Raw genomic sequence first — 24,365 nt, forward strand, 5'->3', positions numbered from 1 at the left:
CTTTAAAGATGTTTATAGATTATTTAAATCAGTCGTTAAGTCTTTGTTTAGGTTATTTATGTCAGCTGAGTTTTTATTGTTGCTTGGGTAATTCTGAGTTTGCTTGTCATGTTTTATGTAACTCTTCTGACACACACTTTTGGGGATTTTTTTTATAGCTATACAGTATTTATCATACAATAAAATGTCTCATATTTTAGTGTAATTGATCACAGCTCCATCAGAAGTTGATTTTTTGTTGGAATAAAACTCTTCTGCCAAGTGCTTTGTTTACATCCGGCACTCACACGGTTAATCGAGATTGACAAGGGAAGCAGAGTTGCGCATGCGCAAGTGGCACTGACAGAGGAAACAGCCGGGGAGTAGTCAAACAGTACGCGATCAGAGAGAAAGAAGGAGGAGATAAAAAGAAAGAAAAGCCCACTGGAGACAAATAACTCAGGTTCAGCGGAGGCTTTCCCCGCTCAGGACAATTATGTTCGTCTCGTCGCCGTCGCTTCCTCACAGGTGTCCGCTTCCCGGTCGCTGAATGGCGCTGGTTACCGTGCAGCGTTCACCGACCCCCAGCACCAGCTCCAGCCCCTGCGTTTCGGTGAGAGCCGCTTTCGTTTGCTTTACACCCTCCCTTCGCCGTCGTTCCCACCGCCACAAAACCCAAATATTCCAGCTGTTCGAAGGCGACCCAGGGCTCCGTTTCCGCTCTCTCTTTCTTTTTTTTTTATCGGCTGCTTTCTGCCTCCGAGTGCTTCGCCTTTGTCCTCGTGCGCATGCGTCAAATGTACCTCATCATTTTTAGTTACAGCATCGTAGCTCGCAGCAAAGTTAACCTGCTCGGAAAAAACAGCTCTTTTTGCTGTTGTTCGAAAGAAATTAAATCAAATAAAAATATTAGTTATTTTGGATGTAGTAATGTGTTCGCGACTTGGTCCCTGTATGCACGTTTCCTCCAGTTCAAAGGTACAACTGGAGACACTTTACAGTCAAAATAACAGAAAGAGTTACTTATGTCTCTGTGACAGCACATAACACAGCTAGTTAGTTTTGCAGTTGCAGAATTGCAGGTTTAGACATCTTTCATGGCATAAGCATTTTATGACATGTGTCTTTCCAGTGTTAAATCATTATGTTTTTGTGTCCAGATGAAGTTATGTGGCCGTCATCTCCTCCCAGCTCTGCCTGTGTGCTGCCTGTCTCTTCCTGTTTCTTTGTGTGTTGTGGAGGCTGGAGTTTTTTTTTTTTTTTGCTCATGCAAAGCAGGGGCGCAGGTGGTTGTCCTGTTGCCGCGTTCCCTGGGCTGTCTTCTCTCTGCAGAAGCAGGAACTGCACCAGAGCAAAATCAGACACAATGTGAGGAAGTAATATACAGGCCGACCGCTGTAACTCGGCTGTGCACGCTTCCTGTGTAGGTGCTGCTTTGTGTACCGATTGCACTGTCTTCGTGAGCAGTGAGGATTACAGATTTGCACCTTTACTGACAAAGTTTGTCAGTTTGTTTGTCAGACAAACATACAACCACCTTGCTCTACATCCATTTAAACATAAAGGCCAAACTAGAGGCCCCTATAGTAAAACTGATTTACGTAAAATCGCAGCACAGAAGGAGGTGTCTGCCTCAACATTGTCCTTGCCAGTTAGAGCCAATGCTATAAAAGTTTAGTTGTGCATAAATGTGGTATTTCTATACCCTGCTGGGAGTCAGTGTCACAAGTTACAACTGAGTTACTTTTCACCCAAAGACTGAGTCGGTGTCTGGAGTTTAAAGTGACCCCGTCCCTCACGCCTTTTGTAATCTGAGAGGAGAACAGGTTCTGTCAGTAGGCATAAGGATAACTGTCTTGCTATGTGCACACACACACACACAGGTTTTAGGAGATTTCATCTGTCATTCGGCACAACTCAAAACACGAAGGGAGAATGTTCAGATCTTGAGCAATCAGCAGCCAGGAGTGCAGGTCTGCGTTCTCGGAAAGGTTTAGGTTTGTTAGCGGTGTTATTGTTAGCCGGTCTTTCATCGCGATTTTAAAAAACAAAAATGAGCTGTCGAAATGATAGAGTAGGACGTCCCTGTGTGTAATTTGCCACGGTGAAGGCACGCAGGAGTCGTGAAGGGCTTCAGAGTGGAAATGTGCTTTAAAGCTGGGATCTGCAGACACATACTGTGATAACAAGGTGCACGAAAGCCACGTTTGGCCTCCCGTGTCTCACATTCATGGGACATGTGGAAAGTCTTTCACGAGATGCCTAATGGCTTTTTTTTCCCCTCCAACTTTGAATTTGTCTTGCGATGACGTTTGTGGGGAAAGGACACGTAACATGCAGCATGCAGAAAGTTTTTTTAACCTAAACGCAAAGACTGGTGACCAGTCCTGCAGGACCTAGATGTTTAGGTTTGATATTTCCATGCACCTCTGGAAAAATCTCACATTTTCATATATGCAAACACTCTGTTTGTGTTTGGTTTTTTGTTATTTTTTTCATCTAAACAAAAGGTTTGTGACGCAATTGCATGGAAGAGCCGAGACAAGTATGTAAAATGAGAACGTGTGACTATTTCTGTGCGTTAAGACATTAGGAGAAATATATTTTTACTTTTTCTTAGTGTTGATCAGTCTGTAAAATCAGGTGCTTTATGTTTATTTAAAGCTTTTACTCATTCTAGTGAGTGCAGCAAAGTTAATAAAACAAAAGTATTTTAATGTTATTCTCTCTTAAAAACACACGTTTACAGATTTAAAGATGAATTTTATACTAAACATTTTGTAGAACATTAGGAAAGGCTTTTCAAGTTTTGGTAAAGCTGATATGAGTAATTATATTTAGAGGTGGGTCGATTAATCAGCTGATATTAGCCACTTTAAAAAATATTTGCAACTGGACTTTCCTGTAGGAATATGATGCTACACGCAGCTCACTGTAGCCCACAATTTAGTTGTTTTTTTTAATTTTTATTCTCTTCTAAATATTATTTTTAAGTGTACAAGTTCATCTTAGGGTTGTTAAATATATGTTTATATTATATATTTTGTTCAATGAAAAATATTGACCAAAAAACTCCTATCTGTCTTCCTCTAGTTTTAGTTGAGGAGGAAGCTGCACAGCGCAGATACGTTGATGGGACTCGCAGGTTTCAGGGTCTCTTTACGAGGCACCGGTCAGAGCTCAGGGGTTTGTTTTAAACATCTCCTGGGCTGCTCTGTCTGACACAGTGGAAACCTGCTTTGGATACTCTGGCTGAAAGAAAATGAGCACCACCCTCTGTGGTTTTTACAATGAGCTGGAGCCACAACAAAGTCAAAAGACCTGGCAATAAAATCTACGACTAAGTCTTTTTTTTTTTCTTCAGTTTTTTGCCTTTGTTCATTGATAACGTGGCTCATGTTTACGTGATCTCTTTGTCGTTACAGAATCAATGCCTACAGTTTGCACTGACCGTATCAATCCTTTTTTTTTTTTGTTCTGAAATGGATAAGAAAATGATATGCGATATCAGTCTGAGGCCTCTTTTTGTCCCAGCACATTGTTGCCTATCATCGCCCGGTTATCCACTCCTGTCTTTTCCGAACCTGTTAATGTTTTAGTAACGTCGTTAAACCCACATTTAGAGCAAACAAGATAAGTACCGGGCATTAGATGATACGTGCCAGGTGTTTATCTTCCACTAAGCCTCGGCTTTTTCATTTCAAAAAGCTTCGTATTACATTTTCCTCTTTGTCTCCCTTGTGTCTCCGCTTGTTTGTGTGTCTGTGGACATGTTATTCTCTGACCAGCCACACCTTAAAAACAGAATGAGATCATTTTCCTGGAGTGTGTGTAAATTGGGTTGAAGCTGAACTCTGCTCCCTCTCACGTCTTCTCCACTCGGGCAGAACTGAATATGCGTCGGCTGGATGCTACTTGTTGTATAAGTCAGTTTCTGCCTTTTTTATATGTACGTGTGTATTAAAGCAAGCATCTCTTTTATTACCCAGCACGACGCAGTGGGGATCCATTAGTTCATTTTGTTTTTCTAACCTTTTGCTAAACACGCATTTGTTCAAACTGGGCTTCGCTACAAAGCCACGTTTCGTTAAACAAGATGCAAAATTATTCTTACAGCATCATATTAAAACAAACCTGCATGTTTGTTTCTACTATGAGTGACGCAGCAGCGAGTGTAATTAGTAAATATAATTCACCAGTAATGGAATAGATGAATCATAAAAACACAACTTTATTCAGAGTCGCATGTTTACATACACTAAGATTACTACACCTTTAAACAGTATATGACAGCTGATGATGTGATGGCTGTGGAAGTTCTTAATAGGTTAGTTGACATTATTTGAGTTAATTGGAGTCACACCTCAAACACGCTGCTTCTTTGTTTGACATTGTGGAAAGATTAAAATAATTCAGCAATGATTTCTCCTTAAAATCGCATCATTGCTGAAAAGGTGCTATATAAATAAATTTGGCTTGACTTGACTCGACTTAGGAAGAGAATAGTGGACCTCCACAGCTCTGGTTCATCCTTGGGCACAGTTTCCACATGCCTGAAGGCGTCATCTGTTCAAACGATTAGACATCAGTATAAGCACCATGGAAATGTCCTGCCATCCTACCGCTCAGGAAGGGGACGGGTTCTGTGTTCTTGAGATGAACGTGTTTGGGTGTGATACGTGTGTATCGACCCCCACCCAAAACAAAAGCAGAAAGGCCTTCTGAGGAGGCTGCTGAAGCTGGTAGGAGAGTCATTATCCACAGTGAAATGAGTCGTGTGCCAACATGGGCTGAAAGGCCACTTAGTGAGGAAGAAGTCAGAACTCAAAAAGCAACATTAAAAAGCCAGAATACAGTTTGCAAATTCACACAGGGACAAAGTAGACATGTCCTGTGGTCTAATGAAACTAAAACTGAACTGTTTTGCACCATCATTTTGAGGTAAAAAGGGGAAGCTTGCAAGCCTGAGAACACCATCCCAATTGTGAAGTACGGTGGTGGCGGCATCATGTTGCGGAGGCGTTTTGCTGCAGGGCTGGTAACTTTCGCAAAATAGATGGCATCACTAGGAAAGAACATTATGTGGAAATACTGACACAACATCTCAAGACATCAACCAGGAAGTTAAAGCTTGTGCGTGAATGGGTCTTCTTCATGGACAGTGACCTAAATCATATTGTCAGATTAGTTACAAAGTGGCTTAAAGACAATAAAGTCAATGTTTGGAGAGGCCATAACAAAGCTGTGATTTCAGTCCCACAGAAGATGTGTGAGCAGAGCTGAAAAGGCGTGTGAGAGACCGAGGTGGCCTACAAACCTGACTCAGTTCTACCAGTTCTGTCAAGAGGAATGGGGGAAAAAGTCCAGCAAAATATTGGGAGAAGTTTGTGGAAAGAAACCCAAAACATTTGACTCAAGTCATACAGCTTAAAGACAGCACTACCAAGAACTAAGACAGTATATGTAAACCTGTGACTTTAAAGAAAGTAATAAAAAATCTCTCTTTTTCTTTGGGCATTTAACAAATAGAAATAATATTAGAAGTATTAACTGACAGGAACAGGAAAGATTTAGTCTGATTTAATGTCGGTCAGGGACAAAAAAAACAAGATTGTCTTTTTATACAGTGCATGTTAACATCTGGTTTCAACTGTTTTTTATCAGTATTTACTCTATCTGTGATGTGCAGAAGCATTGCGATGACTTGGCTGCACTGTGGTATTAAATGTCTTATTTATTCTCCCCAGGAGTCCGGTAGCGGGGAGGATGACCGCCGCTCTCAGCCGAGGAGGTAAGAGTTTCTCCGATATTTGACCTCCATTGTTTCTCCTGTTTCAGATAAACTTTCTTCATCTTTTTACTTCTCTGTGACGTCAACATTTCTCAAAGCAATTTCGTTAGCCTAAATCGTATGTTTGCTTGAAGAGACGCCAAGTCATCATCCTGCCAAAAGCCAAATCAGAGCACAGTGCTTGTTTTGTTGCCTCCCATGACACCAAACTTGACCCAGTGGAGAAGAAAATGAACCTCATACGTGTCTGACGCCACTGACCCTTTTTCTGTTGACAGAGAGCCGCCGTGCTGTTCTCGATCCAGTTCTCCCTCCTCGTTTCCAGAGTTGGAGATCTGGTTTATCTTGTTTCGCTAAATCACGCTCGGAGCTGCTTTAAGGCTGTCAGTAATAAGCAGTTTCCTTCCACTGTCTAATGCCTTTTTGTTTGATCCCAATGAGCCACTTTCGCTTCCCTTTTTTTTACATTTGGCACAATAATCACACACAAGCCTGAGATCCTTTCATGTGTGAGATAACTACTTGCAGTTTGACGGCGGTCCGTTAGAGGGCAGCAGCGTCCGTGTGGGTCTGTTGGCTTTATGTGGGTCACGGGAGCCGCTCCGCTGATCCAGGGACAGATTGGTGACCACTCCCAAAGGCAGAGCGTCTGTGTGTCTGTCTGGTCATCGCAGCTCTGTGCCATCCGTCTGAGAGGACCGTGTCCTTTGTGCAGCTGGGAGAAAGAAAAGAATAAAAGGAAAATACTGAATCTGAGTGTCTGTGGACACAAGGACAGGTGTAATACAAACTCGGATGTCATATTGATTTTAGTTTGTTTTTTTAAATCAAAATTTAATCTAAAAAAATCCAAATTATGACGTTCCAGCTCTCCTAGAACCACGCATACATATTTGAATAAATTTATTAAATTTCATGGAATCTAGGGGGGCGTCTGATTTAACTGAGTGCTTTTGAGCTATTTTATTTCTGTCATCCACCACCGAACGGACGAAGGGGGACGATTATGTCTTTGAGCGCGCATGTGTCTGTCTGCCTGTTACCAAAATATTTCATGAATCACCGGATGAACTTTAGCCTGAAAGTAATCACTGGATGAACATCATTTGAGTCAACCCAAATCAAGATGGACGCCACAGCCAACTGATCTTAAAAAACACAAAAAATGTCTATAGCTTGGTTAAATTTATACATTCTAACCTAAAATATGTAGTGGTAGTAGCTGAGACTGACCCCCAACATATATTCTAAGTGCTGACAGGTTGTACAAGGTCTTTATTTATTAAAGAAGTCAACTTTGACTGCCTGTTAGCAAAATATCTTTCAAACCACTGGGTCTATTTTCATGAAACTTTCAGAAACTAATCATTAGAAATGCGTCTTAACTTTTGGAGTCAACCCAATTTAAGATGGCTGCCACAGCTTATCCGTATTAGTATTTTTAACACAAAAACGCCTGTAACCCAGTCAGTTTTTCAGATATTGAGCTGAAATTTGACACGGTGGTAGCTGAGAGTCATTTACAACACGTGAACTGAGTGAGATATCTTGATTATTTTCCAGGTTCCACCAAATTGGCTGCAACTCTGTCAGTTCTCATCATGAGACAATCTTACTTTAAATCTCTGATGTGAAACCGGCCGTCGGTATGCGTTTTTTTTTAAGGAATGCTGGGCCTTTAATTTTTAGTGCGTCACAAGCTATTATGTATCAAGATGGAGATCCTGGTGAAGAACTGGGTCTAATCTTCAGAATTCCCTGTAAACACAAAACATGTCTTTAATAACCGATCTGTTCCTGTGCTTGTCGAGGATTAAGGAGAAAAGCTTTCAGTTCTGGGAAGGATAATGGGATGGGTTTTCTTTTCATGTAAGTTTGCTCGTTAAAGAGGGATGTCACAGGAGCTGATATATTTTTAAGAAAACTAAAGTGTCATTTGCTTCATTAGTCTTATATGTCCTGCAAGTTGCTTGTGTGTGACCCTGACAATACTTTTGTGGATCATATATATTTGGTGGTTAAATGAGTTTTCTCTCCCCTTTTTTAAAAATAAATGAAGAGAATGTCGTTTTCCCTATTTCTTTTATTTAGCTTATTGTAAGTAGCTCGTCTTTTTTCCACCTTTGTCTCCTACCTGCTGGCTCCTCAAGGCCTTTCAGCTGCTCCTCTAATTGGTGTCCACCTGTCCACTCGTCCTCAGTCTGTCTGCAGCAGACAATAGAAGTCTTTGTTCTGCTCTGCCAAAGAAGTTGGGGTTTGCTGCTGGTGGAGAGCTGTGGGATTATCCTCTACCTAAAAACCAAACAAAGATGCTTTAAAAACTAGGAGTCCATCTGTATAATAACAGGTGAACATCTTTAAGTGTGTTTGGGTTATCCTACCAGATCACCAGTTAAAACATTAAGATTAAATGAGTAATTTATGTTTTTCGTGGGATATAACAGCTGAAATGTTTATACATTCCTAAAATAATGTTAGTGTTCCATTTACTGAAAGGTTGTTTTGTTTTATATAAGAATTTGGTTGTTTAGTCTCCATAAATCAGCGTAGAAGGTTAAAGGGTGATCATGTTTTGTCTTTGTGTGTTTGTGTGTAAATGTTTGTTTGTTGGTTTAGCAAAATATCTCATAAAACCCTGGATGGATTTCAATGAAACTCTCAGAAAGGAATTATCGGATGTCCATCTACAACTGATTGACTTTTGGAGTCAACCTGATTCAAGATGGCCGCCACAGCAAAGCCACTATATAGAACACAAACCTTGACAGTTATTGAGATCATATTCGGTGTGTTAGGAGCTGAGAGTCATGCCCAATTTATACTCTGAGTGCTAACGATTCGCAGATATCTGTTTCAGAAACTTTGTCATTAACTATTGGAGTCAACTTTGTTTGTCTGTTAGCAAAATATCTTATGAACCACTGGACAGATTTTAATGAAACTCTCAGAAAGGAATAACTGGATGTTTTTTTTTACATATCATGAACTTTTTGGAGTCAACCCAATTGAAGATGGCCGCCCTAAACTAACAGATGATTGTCTGTAACTTAGTCAGATTTACAGATGTTGAGTTAAAGTTTTATGGGGTACACATACTTTGAGCACTTATATATCTCGCAATTTCATGAAATTGTGCGTAACTTCATTTAAGGCATGATTAAACTGCTACAACTCCGTCTCTTCTCATCATGAAATGATCTTAGTCTAAAACTCCATCATTAAAGGCGACATGCATTCCTTCAAGGAATGCTAGCTCTTTAATTATACATATTAAAATAGTTGTCAAATGATTGGAATATAAATCTTATAGATGTGTCATATTTTCAGGAAGAGAAAACCTTTTTTAATATTAAAAAATGTAGATTTATACTAACGACTGATTGATCATTTAAAACTACGGATGCATTTTTAGCTCCACTCTGGTTTTTATGTTTACATCCCAGTGGTCTCGGATGTGTGGGCAAAAAAAAAAGGCAAAAATGATTTAATAAAATGAGCCTGCAATCTGAATAAAATTTTCCCAAAATGTCAAAAGCAGAACGTTAGTTCGTGTAATCAGATTGAAATCTGCGTCTGCTGTGCTGTAGAGGCCAGGAGCCGACACAGGTAGTCACATTCATTCAGACTAGAGTACAACGATGGGTGTGTGTGTGTGTGCCTGCGTAAGCGAAGCCCACTGCAGTGCTGCTGATTAAACTCAGTGACATCAGCAGGATCATGACATCAGCATCAGCAGCAACGTTACTGGCTGACCTACAGATGAGAAAATGGGAGGAGACGGGGGAATTTAATGAGTCTCCAGTTGTTTTTCAGAGTATTTCTGATCCCTGGTAATCTCCAGACTTCACTCAAAATAAGAAAAGGGAGTTGGAACCATTTCCCCCCCTGATTGAGAACTGGTTAAATTTACAGTTAAATTATAATATGTGCCTCCATAACTGAGCGTTTTTATTCACTTTATTGCAATCCAATGTGCATTATGTCTAACAAGCTGTCTGTCATTTTGATTATACTATAAATATTTAAACATTTTACTGTTCGTCAGTTAAAAACTGAACAATAATGAGTGTGTGCATTTGTGGTTCAGATAAACTCCGAATAGTCCTGCTGTGGAGTTCTGTGTACAGCCAGTGGTGTTGTGATTACTAACGTGGCTGCCTGTGTATTTGTATACGTGGAAACAACAGAGCAGCAGAGGAGTGTCTGGTGTCTTGTCTGCTCATAAAAAAAAAAAAAAAAGCCCACATCCTGGCCTTTGCTGCCTCTCATTGGTCGGTGTGAATTTCAGCAGTCAAACAGGAAAACAGTCAGGTGGAACTTGAGAGATGGGTCCATAAACACACACATAAACAGGCAGGTTACCGAGACAGGACCGCGATGTGCGTTCACAAAAGTCGACCCAGAGACTTCCCTTACTGGTGAGAGCTACTTTAAAACAAAGAGATAAAAAAAGGGGAAGATACTAGTGTAGGATGAAGGTCAGAAAGAGATGAGGAAAAGAAACTGACTGTTGCAAAGTTAATCATGAAGCTGTTGGGTTGTTTTGGCCTCTTTTAGGTGAAGTAGCTGATGGCAGTTTGTTATTACAGCTTCGGTCTGATCGTTGTTAGTTATCCTCTCTTTCTAATTTATTGTTCCATTATTGATAAACTAAAGGTCCAGCAATCCTCGAAGTAATACATATCACTCACCACCTTGCATGCCAGAGTTTAAACTAAGATCATCTAATAACCATTTTGGTCGAACCTCAAAATAACGTTATGCGCAATTTCAATCTACACCACATTATTTCACACTCTGGAGTACCTTTTGAGGATGACGCTCAGCTACTACCTCACCAAATATACCAAATATTAGCTCAGTGCCTGTAAAACTGACTGAGTTCCACTCATATTTGTGTTGGCTAATCTAATGGTGATTAGCTGTGGTGGCCATCTTTAACGGCACCGACTCCGAAAGCTGATCCGCTGTAGCCGCACATCCAGTGGTTCCTTCCTGAAAGTTTCATTGGAATTCATCTAGTGGTTCCCGGGATAGTTTGGTGAAAGACAGACACGGGATTAAACAGCAATGGGTGATATTTAATACATCATTTAGTGGAGATGCTTGAATGTCTTAAAACTTCTCAGATGAAACAAACTTAACAAATAGGCAGATTCACTGATAATAAGTTGAAACCTTTAACATTTTCGACTTTATCTTTCAAATAAACCCTCCTTTGTGATCAACAACTACCAGAAGCAACCTTTATACACATAATAATCAGTGTTATATGGGCCACAGATGCAACTGAGAGATAAACACCTCACTTCAGTTGTTGTTGTTGATTCTGAGATTTGTTTTTGATATGCATTTGCTACCAGGTGATGGCCAAGCAGTTGCCCTCGGTATGTAATCCACCCTAAAAGCTGAAACCACGAGTGATCAACAAGCAGCGTGACCCACTCTAAGATCAGGTTGCTCCTCAAGAGCGCGGCTCAGCTGAGCTCTCCTTTTTGATTTCTCAACCCACTTTTTCCGTTGTTGTTGTTGTTGTTGTGGAGACGCACATGGTGTCACGCAGTGCCGACTCTGATGAGAGTTTTCCCTGAAAGCCGCAGAGGTGGTGGTGCTTATGCAACCCAGTCACCCTCTCTGAGGCAGCAGGACTTAGACGACACAAATGTGATCAGATACCCTCACTGTGCAGAGGATGACTCAGAAAACAAGCTCTAATAGAGTTTTTGGCGTTGTTTCTACGAGAAAAGAGATTCCTCCATACGGATAGGTGTTAGAGACTCACTGTACTTTTCTACAACCGAACTAGATTAAAACAGATTTTTGTGTAGCTGCTAGTAAGTTAATGAGAGTTATGCCTGTTTATACTCTAAATTTAGCTGTTCAAGGATTGCTTTGTTACTTTACATTGTTTTAACAAGCTGAAAATTAGCAAATCAAATGAAACAATAAACTTGTGCACCGGTTACTGCTACATCCTTTCTCTGAGTATGTTGTACAACTCATAGTATGTTTTGGTAATGATATCTGAATAGTATTTTTGGTAAATTTATGAGTGATAAAGCTAACGGCTCCATAGGAAATAATGAGACTGAGGCTAACACCGGAAGAACTCGTCCCAATTTCCGCAGCACGGAAGTGCTCATGTTTAAGCAAATAATACGGTTTTGATGATTTTAAAGGAAAGTTTGACACTTTTAACAGAATACACTCAACGTCACAAAAGTCCAGTACAGGAAGCTTACAGTGCAACATTAGGGATAAACATAGATCTTGTGTTTCTCGAAATAAGGCTGCATGGGCTTTATATAACAACCACTGAGGCTCCAAATTCAATCTGGAAAACTGTAGTAAAACAAGAACGAACATTGCTGACATGACAACCTAAACTTAGTCACATTAAGTTATTCTGTGAGAACCAGTGGAGTTCTCCTATTTACTCACAGCACACTGTAATAGACACATTAAACACTGACATGATTTGGGGGTTTCTTAATTAGTTTTAATGATATAATTAATTTCCCTAATTCTGGAAGGTGGATTTACTTGCTCTGCCAGAATCTGTGTCCCTCTCTAACTTTGCTCTTTTTTTATTATAAACTTCTTGAAAATCACCGGATTTTTAGTCGGTTGAAGTCGATGCGCGTATCCGCCTCTCCCTGCTTCGTGCGCGCTCCCGAGAGACAGCGGGCACGTGTCTTGTCGGGGGGTACCTACCTCGGCGCGACACCGGATTGGACCGAGCGAGTGTTAACCCCCCCCTGCTGGTGCAGACAAATGAGAAAGTAGCACCGAGCAGATGGAGGAGCACCTGCCCGGCCACGGCTCGCATTTAACGTGTTAAAGTTGTTTTTTTTTCTTTCTTTCCTTTTGTTTGTTTGTTTTTTAACACCGCGCTCCTCGACACTCTTCTTTCAGCTCGTGATGCGCTTCGCAGACAAAACGTCAAAGTGTGAAATTACAGCAGAGGGGTTTCCTTTTTTTTGTTTTGTTTGTTTCTTGGCGTTTGAATAAGTGCCCTCCGGAGTGATCTTCGCCGCCCCTTGTCAGCGGATTTCGGCAGCTCCGGCCCCGCTCCTGCGCGCCCCCCTCGCCCGCCTCCGGAGCAGCGATGCCTCCCGGCGTTGTGACCGCGCCGCGCAGCTCGTCGGCCGGCTGCTTCTGCGCCTGCTGCGGGGCGAAGACGAGACCCCATTTCACCGAGAACTCCGTGCTCTCTCAGGGGGAAATTTATCAGCTGTAAGAAACCCCGTTGTGCTCTCACAGCCATGGGAGGTGCATGCTGCTTTTAAACCTGACTGAGCCACTAACTTTCAGCTCACACTCTCATTAATCTCACTCTCCAGCAAATAATAATCTCAGTGGGCTTGCATGACAAGAGACTCGTGGTTTTTCCCTGTGATGACTAAAAAGAAAAGGATGTGGCAGCACAGAAACAGGAGAATGTGGTTTCCTTCCCCTTGCTTCATAAGAAATCTGTTTGCCAGATGTTTCACCTGCTCACGTGCATCCACCTCTGTTATTGTCATTTTTTTGCTGTGCTCGAAATGCATCTTTAGGGGGCACAGGCGAGCAAAGGCACACCATGTACCCCAGACAGCTTTGCAAGATGTGGTTCATTTGTCAGCCTCAGAAATGCTGGGGTTTTGACGCTGGTGTTTATCTGCAACTTAGATGTTGATCAAAGCGTTACTGCACATTTTTTCATTCATCAGCACTTGAGTGAGATGAGGAGTTTCATACTGAGTGTGTGCAAACTCAGCTGGCAGACTTTCCTCTTTCTCAAGGCATGCAGATCCTCTTGGCTTGCACGCAGCATTTTGCAACCATTCAGTGGATTCAAACATTCCTCTGTTATTTCTTGAAAAAAATAAGGCATGTGGTTATTGTCGTTGTGTCGTCAGCGTTGACGTTTGTTTGCTAATCCCTTTTAATCCATTGGTTGGCTTGAGGATGATGTGAAGGTGGATTTTCTTGCAAGTGAAGATTTTAACTTTGAGACGGTTGCAAAATTGTGTTTGGAGAGACTCAATAAATAAATAAATAAATAAATAAATATATTTATTTTAAATTTTCTGACTGGCAAAACTGGAAATTGTGTGCTTAAGAGTTGTTGACAGGACAGATTGTTCTTTGTGCTTCGAGGAATTTCTCTGTATTGATAGTAAAAGTAATCGTAAAAAGATCTTTTAAAGTGCGGTTTTCTGGAAAGGTTACGAACAAACAATATCTTACCTGTTGTAGACAGCTCTTTGTATGGCCTCAGTTTAAAGAAGTGGGTTTAATCTGACCTGACTGACAAGCTAACGACTAGCTGCCGTCTTAAAACACCTTTATGTACCTTCAAACCACCTATAATTTCACATTATGGGGTTATTTTATTTAGAGATCTGTGGCTAATGCCAAGCAAAGCTAGCAGCAGCAACTAGCGGTAGCATTCCTGGTGCTGCCTGGAGCTCTTCCTGCAGAAATATCAGGTTTCTGCTGGAATAACCGTGGAATGTGAAACAGATTTGAGATTAAAACTGTTGTAGCTCACTTTGGCCTCGGACTAGTCGCGAGCTTGCCAGTCTGATCAGAATTAAACTCCTTCGAACTGCAATAGGTAAATAGTAACTCACAACCTTTCCACAGAACTGTATTTAAAAAAAGTCTGAATTATTCATATTAATGTCACTTAATTCCTGCTGTCCATTCCAGTCCTTGTTCCTTTTCTCTATCATTACTGTAACTTTCCCAGACTTCCTGTCTCTGCTTCTTCCTCAGCCTATGTTTATCATTACTGTCAGTAATCAATGACCAATATGGACATTTAGTGATTGCCGGCGTCGGTGCAAAAACCGTAAAGCTCAACAGGACTTTCACTTTTGTGTCAGGTTATTCCCAAAGATAGAAAGAGGCTGTTTGTAAAATGCAAAGTGTGACCATGACAATAACCAGTTGTGGCCACGTTTTTAAAACGTAAGAAGTCCTAAATCACAGGAACGCGTTGAGCATTTTAAATCCATTATATAACGCTATTGTTGGCAAAGAAGTCGCGCCAAGTAGCTTAGCTTGAGCTGCCGAGTCCAAACGTGGTAGTTGTTCACTTTAGCGACAAAGAGCCAAAGCCAAGGGGCAAAACGCTACCAGTCGCTCTGCTTGACAGAGCTCACATGAAGTGAAACGGAGAGCGATCGTTCTGTTCTCGTTTTTGATTTCTAGAAATCCCGTATGTCTTTTGTTTGCTGGGCCTCTTGTCATTTTCTAAACGTATCGAGTTCGGTAAAACAAACGTGTTACTGGAAGCAGCAGGTTTTGGTTTCACGTTGAACTGTCACCTGTCTCAAGTTAAAAAAAAAAAAATCTTCTCTTTTATTGTCGTGCATGATAATGTTTGTTTGTTCTAGATGTCATGCTCATTTTCTAAGTTGAGATGAAATCAAACCTTCTTTTTGAAACCCAGCGCACTTTTAGGCCATTATAACAAATTTACCAGAAACTGTAAGACAATCATTGAAGCTTTGGTTTCATCTTGATACTGCTGGAGAATGAAATAAAATGGCAACACACACACAGATAGAGTATGGCATTTTAGAAAATCATGAAAAATGAGAATTGAAAGCTGTAAGAACCTTAAGTAATATTTAAAGTTATAGCCCTCAATAAAACAATTTTCACCCAAATTTCCATCCAGAAATGGGCTAAATAACTGATTTACAGATTGTCTTTCTGTCAAGGTGTACTTTTAAATAAATATCTGCCAGATTGTTGAATAAACCCAGAGTAAAGTCCGTTAAAGCTGTAAAGATGTTAAGATTCACATGTTCGGTTTTTGCTCACTTGAGTGCTTCTCTCTCCTTTTCGTTTTTTGCAGCATCAGTGAAAGTTTCCTGACAGTTAAAGGAGCTGCTCTCTTCTTACCTCGAGGAAATGGCTCCTCCCCTTCGTCTGCGTCTCGCTTCTCCCAGCTGCGGAGTAAACATGCAGGTAAGGTGAAAGCTCCCGCCTGAGATCCGCTGACTGCATCATTCGTGTCACGTGATGAACGAAGCGGCACCTTTTCTCTGATCCTAACAGGGGACATCCAGCAGCATCTACAGACCATGTTCACTCTCCTCAGACCAGAGGACAACATCAAGCTGGTGGGTGCACAAAACAGTTGAAAAGCCCAAACCGTGTTGAGATGGTCAGCGAGCTGCCGAGTCATCACCTGTTTTGTTTTGTTTTTCTGCTCCAGGCGGTTCGTTTGGAAAGCTCCAACACTCAGGCGACCCGCTACATGGTGGTGGTCTCAACCATCGGCCGTCAGGACACGGAGGAGAGCGTGGTGCTGGGCATGGACTTCAGTCCGGTCGATGGGTGAGACAGTGATGCCACAAACCTGCATGTCCCTAACTTTGATGCTTTTTATAAAACTTTAACAATTTTTTTTTTTTTTATTACTCCTTGCAGCTCGTGTTCCGTTGGGTTGGTTTTGCCTTTATGGAGTGACACCTTAATACACCTGGATGGAGATGGGTAAGAGCAAACGCTACAGTAGCAGAGAACACTTTAAACACAAGTTAGCATTTCTCACAGTTTCTTTTTCCTGTTTTTTTTTTATGCTCTCAGGGGATTCAGCGTGTCAACCGATAACCGAATTCATGTTTTCAAACCCGTTTCTGTGCAAGCCATGTGGTGAGTCACACTGCATTAATAAATGTACATTTTTATGTATCTTAATATTGTTTACATGTGTGCTTCTTATTAAATTTATGCTGTTTATTGAAAACCATTTTCCTGCCATAATCTCCAATCTTTTTTTTAAACTTCTGTTTCTCTCGGAACTGACGGACAGGTCGGCCTTACAGTCGCTGCATAAAGCTTGCGAAGTGGCTCGCTGTCACAACTATTTCCCAGGCAGCTTGTTCCTCACCTGGGTCAGCTACTATCAGAGCCGGGTCTCGTCCGACCAGGCCCGCATCAACGAGTGGAACGCCATGCAGGATGTGCAGTCGCACCGCGCCGACTCGCCCGTGCTCTTCTCCGATGTGTAAATATCAGTTTCTTGTTTCTTTGCTGTGCTTTTTTTGTTTTTCTTTTTCATATTTCCTCTCCCAAGATCTCGATTGATTGCGTTTTTTATGTCACAACGTTTCCGCAGACCTACGGAGAGGGAGAGGACGGAGCGACAGATAAAAACCAGCTTGAGGGAAATCATGACGCAGAAAGATCTGGAGAATGTGACCTGCAAGGAGGTGAGTTTGCTTCAGGTCCTTCAAACAGATGCAACCACTGCTTCAATTTGTGCACGTGTTTTAGTCCATCTCATCTTTAGTCCAACATTTTTAACCTAAACGTTGCAACGTCTTCGTGTTTGGGTAAACGTTGAACCCGTGTTTGTTGCCCTTTCTCTGGCTGGATGTCCTGTAGATTCGAACTGAGCTGGAGATGCACATGACGTGCAACCTGCGAGAGTTTAAGGAATTCATCGACAATGAGATGATTGTCATTCTGGGCCAAATGGACAGTCCTACGGAGATCTTTGACCACGTCTTCTTGGTAATTTGACAGCGAGCGTTTCGGGAACACCGCAGCTGCATTTGACACTAAAGAGTAAAATCCATCAGTAGCTGTTGGGCTTGAAAGACTCGTGACAACTTTGTTTTCAAGAACCTGAAAATCAGATACAGCCCTGTGTTGTTTTAACACGATGTGCCCAATTTAAAGGTACTTTTAGTCTTGTTTGGTTTGCGGTGTGTACTTTATGTCGGGCATGTTTTGCCACGGGATTTAAAAAATGATGAAAAGCTCAGCGAACGAGGCTGAGGATTGCTTTTGTTTTCCCGCAGGGGTCTGAGTGGAATGCATCCAATTTGGAGGAGCTGCAGAAGAGCGGGTAAGGAAGGGCAAAAACAACAAAACCCGCTGTGCTGTAAACTCTGTGCAGGAGAGTCAGGGACACAGAATTCATCTGAGGAGATTATTTTCCTAAAGTAAAGTCTTCTTCTAACCTCTGTGTCTCTTTCAGAGTTCAGTACATCCTGAATGTAACGAGGGAGATTGATAACTTCTTCCCCGGTGTGTTTGAGTACCACAACATCCGTGTTTACGATGAGGAGGCCACTGACCTGCTTGCCTATTGGAATGACACCTACAAGTTCATATCTAGAGCAAAGTGAGTCTCTCAGAACCGTGGCTGAACTTCTCAAATTGTTGAATCCGAAGGGTTTCTTTTTGCCTCAGAGTTTGGGTTCAGTTGCCTTATTACAGTGACTGCGATCGCTTTGCATCGTTGTTTATAGATTAGCTTCAGCTGACCTTCGCACAGCTGGATTAAAACAAAAAAATGTAAAATGTAAATCACTACACTGCCGCAATACTGTGGGAGCAGCTTATTTTAAAGCCAAATGAGAAAGAAGAGCCGAGCAGCCGGGAGAAGGCTGATTCAAAGCCGTACAACAAATCTGAAGGTTCAAACTCCTCTATAGCTGCAGTTTTAAATAAGAAAAAAACACGTCTTATTTGTTTTGTACTATAAAGTTTTTTGAATATTTTTTCTTCTTTCTTTGCAATTGACTTGTTTCAAAAGCACGATTTAATTAAATGATTTGTTTTGCAGAGCAACTGACAATAACAAGATGATAATGAATGCGTTACTTTGTGCCTACACCAGGAAATGTGGGTCCAAGTGCCTGGTGCACTGCAAGATGGGGATAAGTCGCTCCGCGGCCACAGTCATCGCCTACGCCATGAAGGAGTACGGCTGGGATCTGAAAAAAGCCTTTGATTACGTCAAGGAGCGTCGAACTGTGACCAAACCCAACCCTTCTTTCATGAGGCAGCTGGAGGAGTATCAGGGTATACTCCTGGCCAGGTACACACAAAAACACTCAATGATGCCGGCACAGTTACGTGCTGAATAGTTTGGAAGAAATAATAATAATAATAATAAAAAAGAAAGATATATGGAGATGGCTTTTAGTTAAGTATTGAGCAAATACTTTGGATTACGGAGAAACCTTTATGTTTCTAGGCTCTAACATTTCATAATTCTAAAAACATAAAATCTGAATTTCTACCTCAAGTCTTCAGTTTAATGTGTGGAACTCTGACCGGGGAAAACTAACCCTTAAATAAGTTCAGTTATATTAATCACAATATTTGTATATATACAAAATAAAAATCAAATTTGTCAGTGCATCAGTAGAATTTAGTAAAACAGATTAATGATATTAGCTGTATTGGTACCTGTGCTGTGTAACTTGCAGTCCCTATAATGTTTTTAACCACTTTGAGTTGGCTGTAACACATTCCTGTATGTATTTTTGAGACAATACATATAATCAAATTTGTCTCTACAAATGTTTGAATAAAGAGGGCATAAACTGCATGAAAATTATATTAAAACAGGTTTATTTTATTAATATGTCTCTCCTTCTTCTGCAGCAAGCAGAGGCACAACAAACTGTGGCGTTCCCACTCTGACAGCGATTTGTCTGAGCACCACGAGCCGCTGTCTAAATCCTACGCTCAGCCCCACAGCCTGGGCCGTTCTGACCCCCGTAACCAGGCGAGCATCACGCCGGCTACCTCTATGAAAGATCTGCTGGAATCACTGGGAACTTCAGCCATCACGGAAAAAGAAGCACAGGCTGGCGTCCGGTCCAGTCAGCCTGTCTCTTCTTCCTGTGGAGGAGCGGCGGGTCTGTCGGGTGATGCTGAAGCTGGAGGCCTCGAGGCCCCCTCTCAGGCTGACAAAGCCCCCAGCAGGCAGCTCAACTCGTCCATAGCTGGTTCTGTGTCTTTATCTCCCCCGCTCTCTAATGGCCTCTGTGACTCAGAGGAGCAGCCCTCATGCCCTCCTCTCTACCAACCAAGAGCTGCCACCGTGGTGCCTGAGCCTCAGAGGACGGATATAAATGTCGCACAAAGCATTTTGGTGGACCAGCCTCACCCACCTCCGTCCGTTCACCACCTCCCCCTCTCTCCCCCTTCATCTCCAGCTCAGACGGGCACGGACGAAGCTGTCAGAGCACAGGCGTCGTCCTGCTCTGCGATGAAACCGATGCCGGAGTCGGTGCCTGAGCCGGTGCCTGAGCCAACGGCCGCGCAAACACAGAGCACGCACCAGTCTCCAGAGCTCAACAAAAAGACCGACGGTGACCAGCAGGCGTGTGACGCGGCTCACCCTCCATCCTCTAACGACTCCGTCAGCCATCCCAGTGCCATTCCACAGGACAATGTGCTGCTGTTCGGACACAGCGCAGACCACATCAACTTTTTCAGTGCCAGGGAAAAGTTCAAGGGAATGAGTGATGATGGCAAACCTCACTCTGCCGCAGCGAAGAGCTGTGCTAAAGAGCATCTACAACTGACTCACGAGGTCCCAACAAGTGAGGGGAATGAGGAAGAAAAAAGTAAGGTAACTTGTTTTTATCTTGTAAACAAAATAAATGCATAAGCTTTAGGTCGTATAAGAATACTTCTAAAGCTACTTTTGTGCTCTGGTCTGAGTTTGGGTGTACAAATGGGATCTTTTTTCTAGGCTTCACTGGTGTAAGAGGAAATAAACTTGAATTATCTGAGTTAAAAAAAAATCCAGCAGCAGTTAAATATTTACTCTTAATTATTACAGGCCTTTAGAGCTTTAAAATAAAGTGTGCCATCTAGTGGCTTAAAGATGCAATACTACATGTATCAAATATCTGCCCATTTGAATTGGTTTTACTCACATTTCTCTTTGTATCTTATTTTTATTTTGTAGGAAATGAATGTTCCTGTGCAGGTCACAGGAGTGAAGCCCACTGAGACTTTCAGCCAACCAGAACCTCAAAGCTCCCATGACCAAGAAGTGACAAAGCCGAAGCAGGAAGTAGAGGATCAGGATGTGTGCTCAACGAAGGAACTGAAAAATAAAGAGGACGAGGAGGGAGCGCCCGCCCGTCTCTACAGCGACTGGACGAGGGGCTCGGTGCGCCGCGCCACGCAACAGCTGGAGCAAAGAATGAAACACGAGCACGAGACGCCGCCGCCCTCCTCTTCTCTGCCGTCCCTTTCTGGGTGCACCTCCAGCTCTCAGCGCCGTCCTAACAGCATCCATTCGACATCAGCGTCTCTGTCACATGAGACGTTAGCTGTCCAGCAGGGGGGTGAGGATATGAAGTTTAGAGATATTAAAAGGTGGAGTACTCATATAAATGAGATGGGACATAATGATAAAAGCACAAAAGGACACAAAGTCCAGCCTGCTGATACCAGATTGCTCTCTACCTCTTCTGCTTTCCAACACTCCGCCCCGTCCCCGTTCGCCTCGGTGAACTTCCTCTGTTTGGAGGGCGTGACTGAATTAGAGTCGGGCGTAGACTGGGACTGCTTCACAGAGGGACCCCACAGTGACATCGTCATGAGGGACACGTGGGAGACTCTGTGCGAGCTGGGGGCCTTCCTGCACCAGGTGGGTGGAAACCGCAAGCCCAGGTGTGCGGGGAGCGCTCAGAAGCGAGGCGGCAGCTTCCAGAAGAAGGTGAGGGAGGTGGAAGCCAGGATTCGCCAGGCAGGCCTCACCCCTCCATCTCTGATGAAGCGCTCGGCCTCGCTGGCCAAACTGGGCTGCCTGGAGCTCCTTGCCAACGATCTGAGCGAGTGGGAGCTCAGCTGCTCTGCTGTGGCGCCACCCTCGGCACAAGCTCCGGTCCACGCAATCGGGGATGAATCCAAGAAGCAGCGGGTCCACAGCTTTTCGTCCTCAGACAGCAAGCAGCCCGAAGCCCTTGAGATGACACCAGATAGACTTTCTAAGGCCGCAGAGAGCTCGCCAGAGGTCTCAGCACCTTCCAATCCGAGCCCACAGAGAGGAAAGCTCCTAAACACGGGTCAGGACTCTCTGCATTCACCCGGGCTGACGCTTCTGACGGCAAAGCAGCAATACGGAAGGACTCACCCTCTGAGGCAGCTAAAGAAAAGAACTGTTAATACCCTGTACCACACCATGTAACCCTCGCCTCGTGTGTCTGCGTGTGCGCGTGAGTGAGAAAATCAAGTGCATATGTTGGATTTGTTCAGCAAAACAAACCAATGCCTTAAAGGAGTCCTTTAGTACTTTGTTGGGGTTTTTTTGTACATTTCTTTTCCTCCTACAGGTCCTCCAAGACCTTTTGGTGAAATCTGTGAAATCAGGCTCTGTTTGGGAGGAGTGGCAAAAGGCTGTGAAGGTTCCAGTGAGCTGACTAAAAGCAGAACTGATGGAAACAATTTACACACTTGTTTTGAATGTGGATATGCCTGAGCCTGTACATACTCAGTGTACATCGTCACTGGTCTCCTTTTGTCCTTCTGATCCTTACTTGATCGCAGTTTGGTGCAATGTGTAGCCTGTTTTTAGTTTGTTTGTTTGTTTCCTTTTTGCTTTCACAAGTCTCGGGTTTGTATTTGCTTGTTATGCTGCTGCTGGCCAATAGGAAAAAAAGAAAAACAACCTTTCAATCAGTGGAGACTTGTCAAACTGTCAACAGATTTGGTTCAGTTAATCTAAATGTTACAGAAATGATACTGAGCAGTACATACCTCTGGTTGTCCAGGGTATCCAGGAAGAACTGGAAACAATTGTTTTTGCTTTTGGAAAATATTTTTGCAACAAAATTGTTAGGAAACGCTCCCTGTTTTTGGCTGCTCAGCCAGATCTGACCCTCGCAAACACCAGGCGCCGGTTTCCTCCTCAATCCATAAACTGGAATAATGGTCTTGTTATGTCCTCGCCGTTCTGAAGCCACTTTTACTGTAAGAACAGATGCGGGAGGCTGGGAGTGAAAGGCAGAGTGTACGTTTATGTTTCCTGCTGTATTTCTTTTGGGTTGTAAAGATCTTCTATTGTGAGCGCCGACATTGTAGAAACTGTTTCGATGAATGAGTCGGCACTTCTGTGGGAGCATACAGCTTTTTTTCTCGTTTGCGAATAGATCCCCCTTTTGTACAGATTTAAGGAGTGTGCCTCTGACTGGCAATTGAATCTTCTCTGCAATCAGTAATGTCTGCACAGGGACGTCTGTCATCCATGCACTTTACTCCCCCCCTTATTTTTCATTTTTAATGTGGCTTTCTTTCTGTGGGTTTGCTACTTTTGGGAGCATGCTTAGGAAGTAGTAGGTGTCGGGTATGTGTGTGTGTGTATGTGCGTGTGTATGTGAGTAGTGAAATACATTTTGTTTTCGTTTTTATTTTAATTTGTCACTGTAAATATTCTTTTATATTATGTGCATCAACTGTGACCATTAAACAATGGAGTTTACTAAAAGGTGGTGTTACTGTGAGTCTGTGTAAAGGGACAGGAGGTCCAAACAAAGCAGTGAGCGAATGAGCTAAGCTTACAGGATAAATTTTTAGATGATCTTATGTTTTATTATTATTTTGTTGGTATTGTTTAAACTTGTTTTCCATGGTTTGAAAACTAAAAATTTAAAACTACAACTACAGCAAAGTTCCTTAACTTACTTTAAAATCAGCAGTAACTGGTGTTAATTTGTAAACTCATTGTCAAACCACAAAAGCAAAGTTTTAGGATCAAGTTTCCACTCCATTTCGTTTAGTTAAGAAGAACTGGGAAATTATAGTTTTAACCCAGGAAGAAGACAAAAATTAAATTTTGTTACCTAGTGTTTGTTGTAACAATGCTCATTGGAAATAAATCCTATATCACTGGAAACCTTCTACATTTACCCTTAAATGGTGCCACATTTGTTAGGAAATGTGGGTTGAGCTTCTATGAAAAGCTTCTGGTACCCCAGGTGCTGACACACGGGGGCCCAATCAGGCCCCCCGTGTGTCAGCACCTGTGAGCATGGACTGCTACAGCTGTCAGTCGGTGTCGGCTCCGAGCATGTCACATCGGACTGGTCTGAGCAGGGCCCGTGCCATGGGGCAACTTCAAGCTGGTGTTCTGTAAAACCAAACTGGAGCATTATTTGGACTAAACCCAAGCAGCACATCCATTTAACACGGGATGTCAGAGACGAGCGGTGAGGTGATGAGATTCTGCAACTGGTGCCAAAACCATATCGCCACAGTCTGGGACTGGACTCTGTCTCCATGATGAGAATATTTATTAGAGACTACCTCCAGAATTTGGGAGCGGAGAGGACGGACTGGCCTGCCTGTGGTCCTCAACTGTGGGATCAGCCTGGGTGTGCTGTTTGTTCCAGAGTGACCCAACACAACCACTCTGGCTGACTCACAACAAATGCTGGTTGAAGAATGGGACGCCACCCCACAGCAGTGGGTGATCAAGCTGCTGAACTCCATATCTTGTTTCTTCTACCATCCAGTCCAATAAAGGACACCCCTGTTTTAGATAAATGCCCTAGATCAGTGGTGTCCAATCCTGGTCCTCCAGGGCAACTATCCTGCATGTTTTACTTGTGTCTCTGCTCCAACACACCTGATTTGAATCAATGGATGATTAACAGGCTTCTGCAGGACATGAAGAGTTAATTTAACCACTGAATCAGGTGTGTTGGAGCAGAGAAACAAGTAAAACATTCAGGACAGCAGTCCTCCAGGACCAGGACTGGACACCGCTGACCTAGATAAATGTCCAGGTTTAATTAAAGCCCAATTAGGACAGGTTAATTGAATGCCCTAC

The 24,365-nt window shown here is 42.7% G+C and overlaps 1 protein-coding gene across 3 annotated transcripts; it reads left to right on the top strand.

Moving 5' to 3' along the window:
* The first annotated feature begins 325 nt into the window (after window positions 1-325).
* ssh2b (slingshot protein phosphatase 2b) lies at window positions 326-23,021 on the top strand. 3 transcript variants are annotated; one of them, XM_037978890.1, is made up of 16 exons: window positions 326-592; window positions 5,727-5,770; window positions 12,783-13,006; window positions 15,624-15,736; window positions 15,827-15,891; window positions 15,987-16,108; window positions 16,202-16,267; window positions 16,361-16,426; window positions 16,587-16,781; window positions 16,893-16,986; window positions 17,162-17,290; window positions 17,581-17,627; window positions 17,760-17,906; window positions 18,405-18,605; window positions 19,178-20,153; window positions 20,496-23,021. In XM_037978890.1, exons 3-16 carry the CDS (start codon window positions 12,879-12,881, stop codon window positions 21,723-21,725), a joined length of 3,579 nt encoding a protein of 1,192 aa, XP_037834818.1. In that variant the 5' UTR covers window positions 326-592; window positions 5,727-5,770; window positions 12,783-12,878; the 3' UTR covers window positions 21,726-23,021. The 3 variants fall into 3 exon arrangements, with proteins under 3 accessions (XP_037834818.1, XP_017292682.1, XP_017292681.1); XM_017437193.3 differs by lacking the exon at window positions 12,783-13,006; XM_017437192.2 differs by lacking the exons at window positions 326-592; window positions 5,727-5,770 and having other exon boundaries at window positions 12,543-13,006.
* The last annotated feature ends 1,344 nt before the right edge of the window (window positions 23,022-24,365 follow it).

Source organism: Kryptolebias marmoratus, linkage group LG13 (assembly GCF_001649575.2).
Source record: "Kryptolebias marmoratus isolate JLee-2015 linkage group LG13, ASM164957v2, whole genome shotgun sequence".
Taxonomy (NCBI): Eukaryota; Metazoa; Chordata; class Actinopteri; order Cyprinodontiformes; family Rivulidae; genus Kryptolebias; species Kryptolebias marmoratus.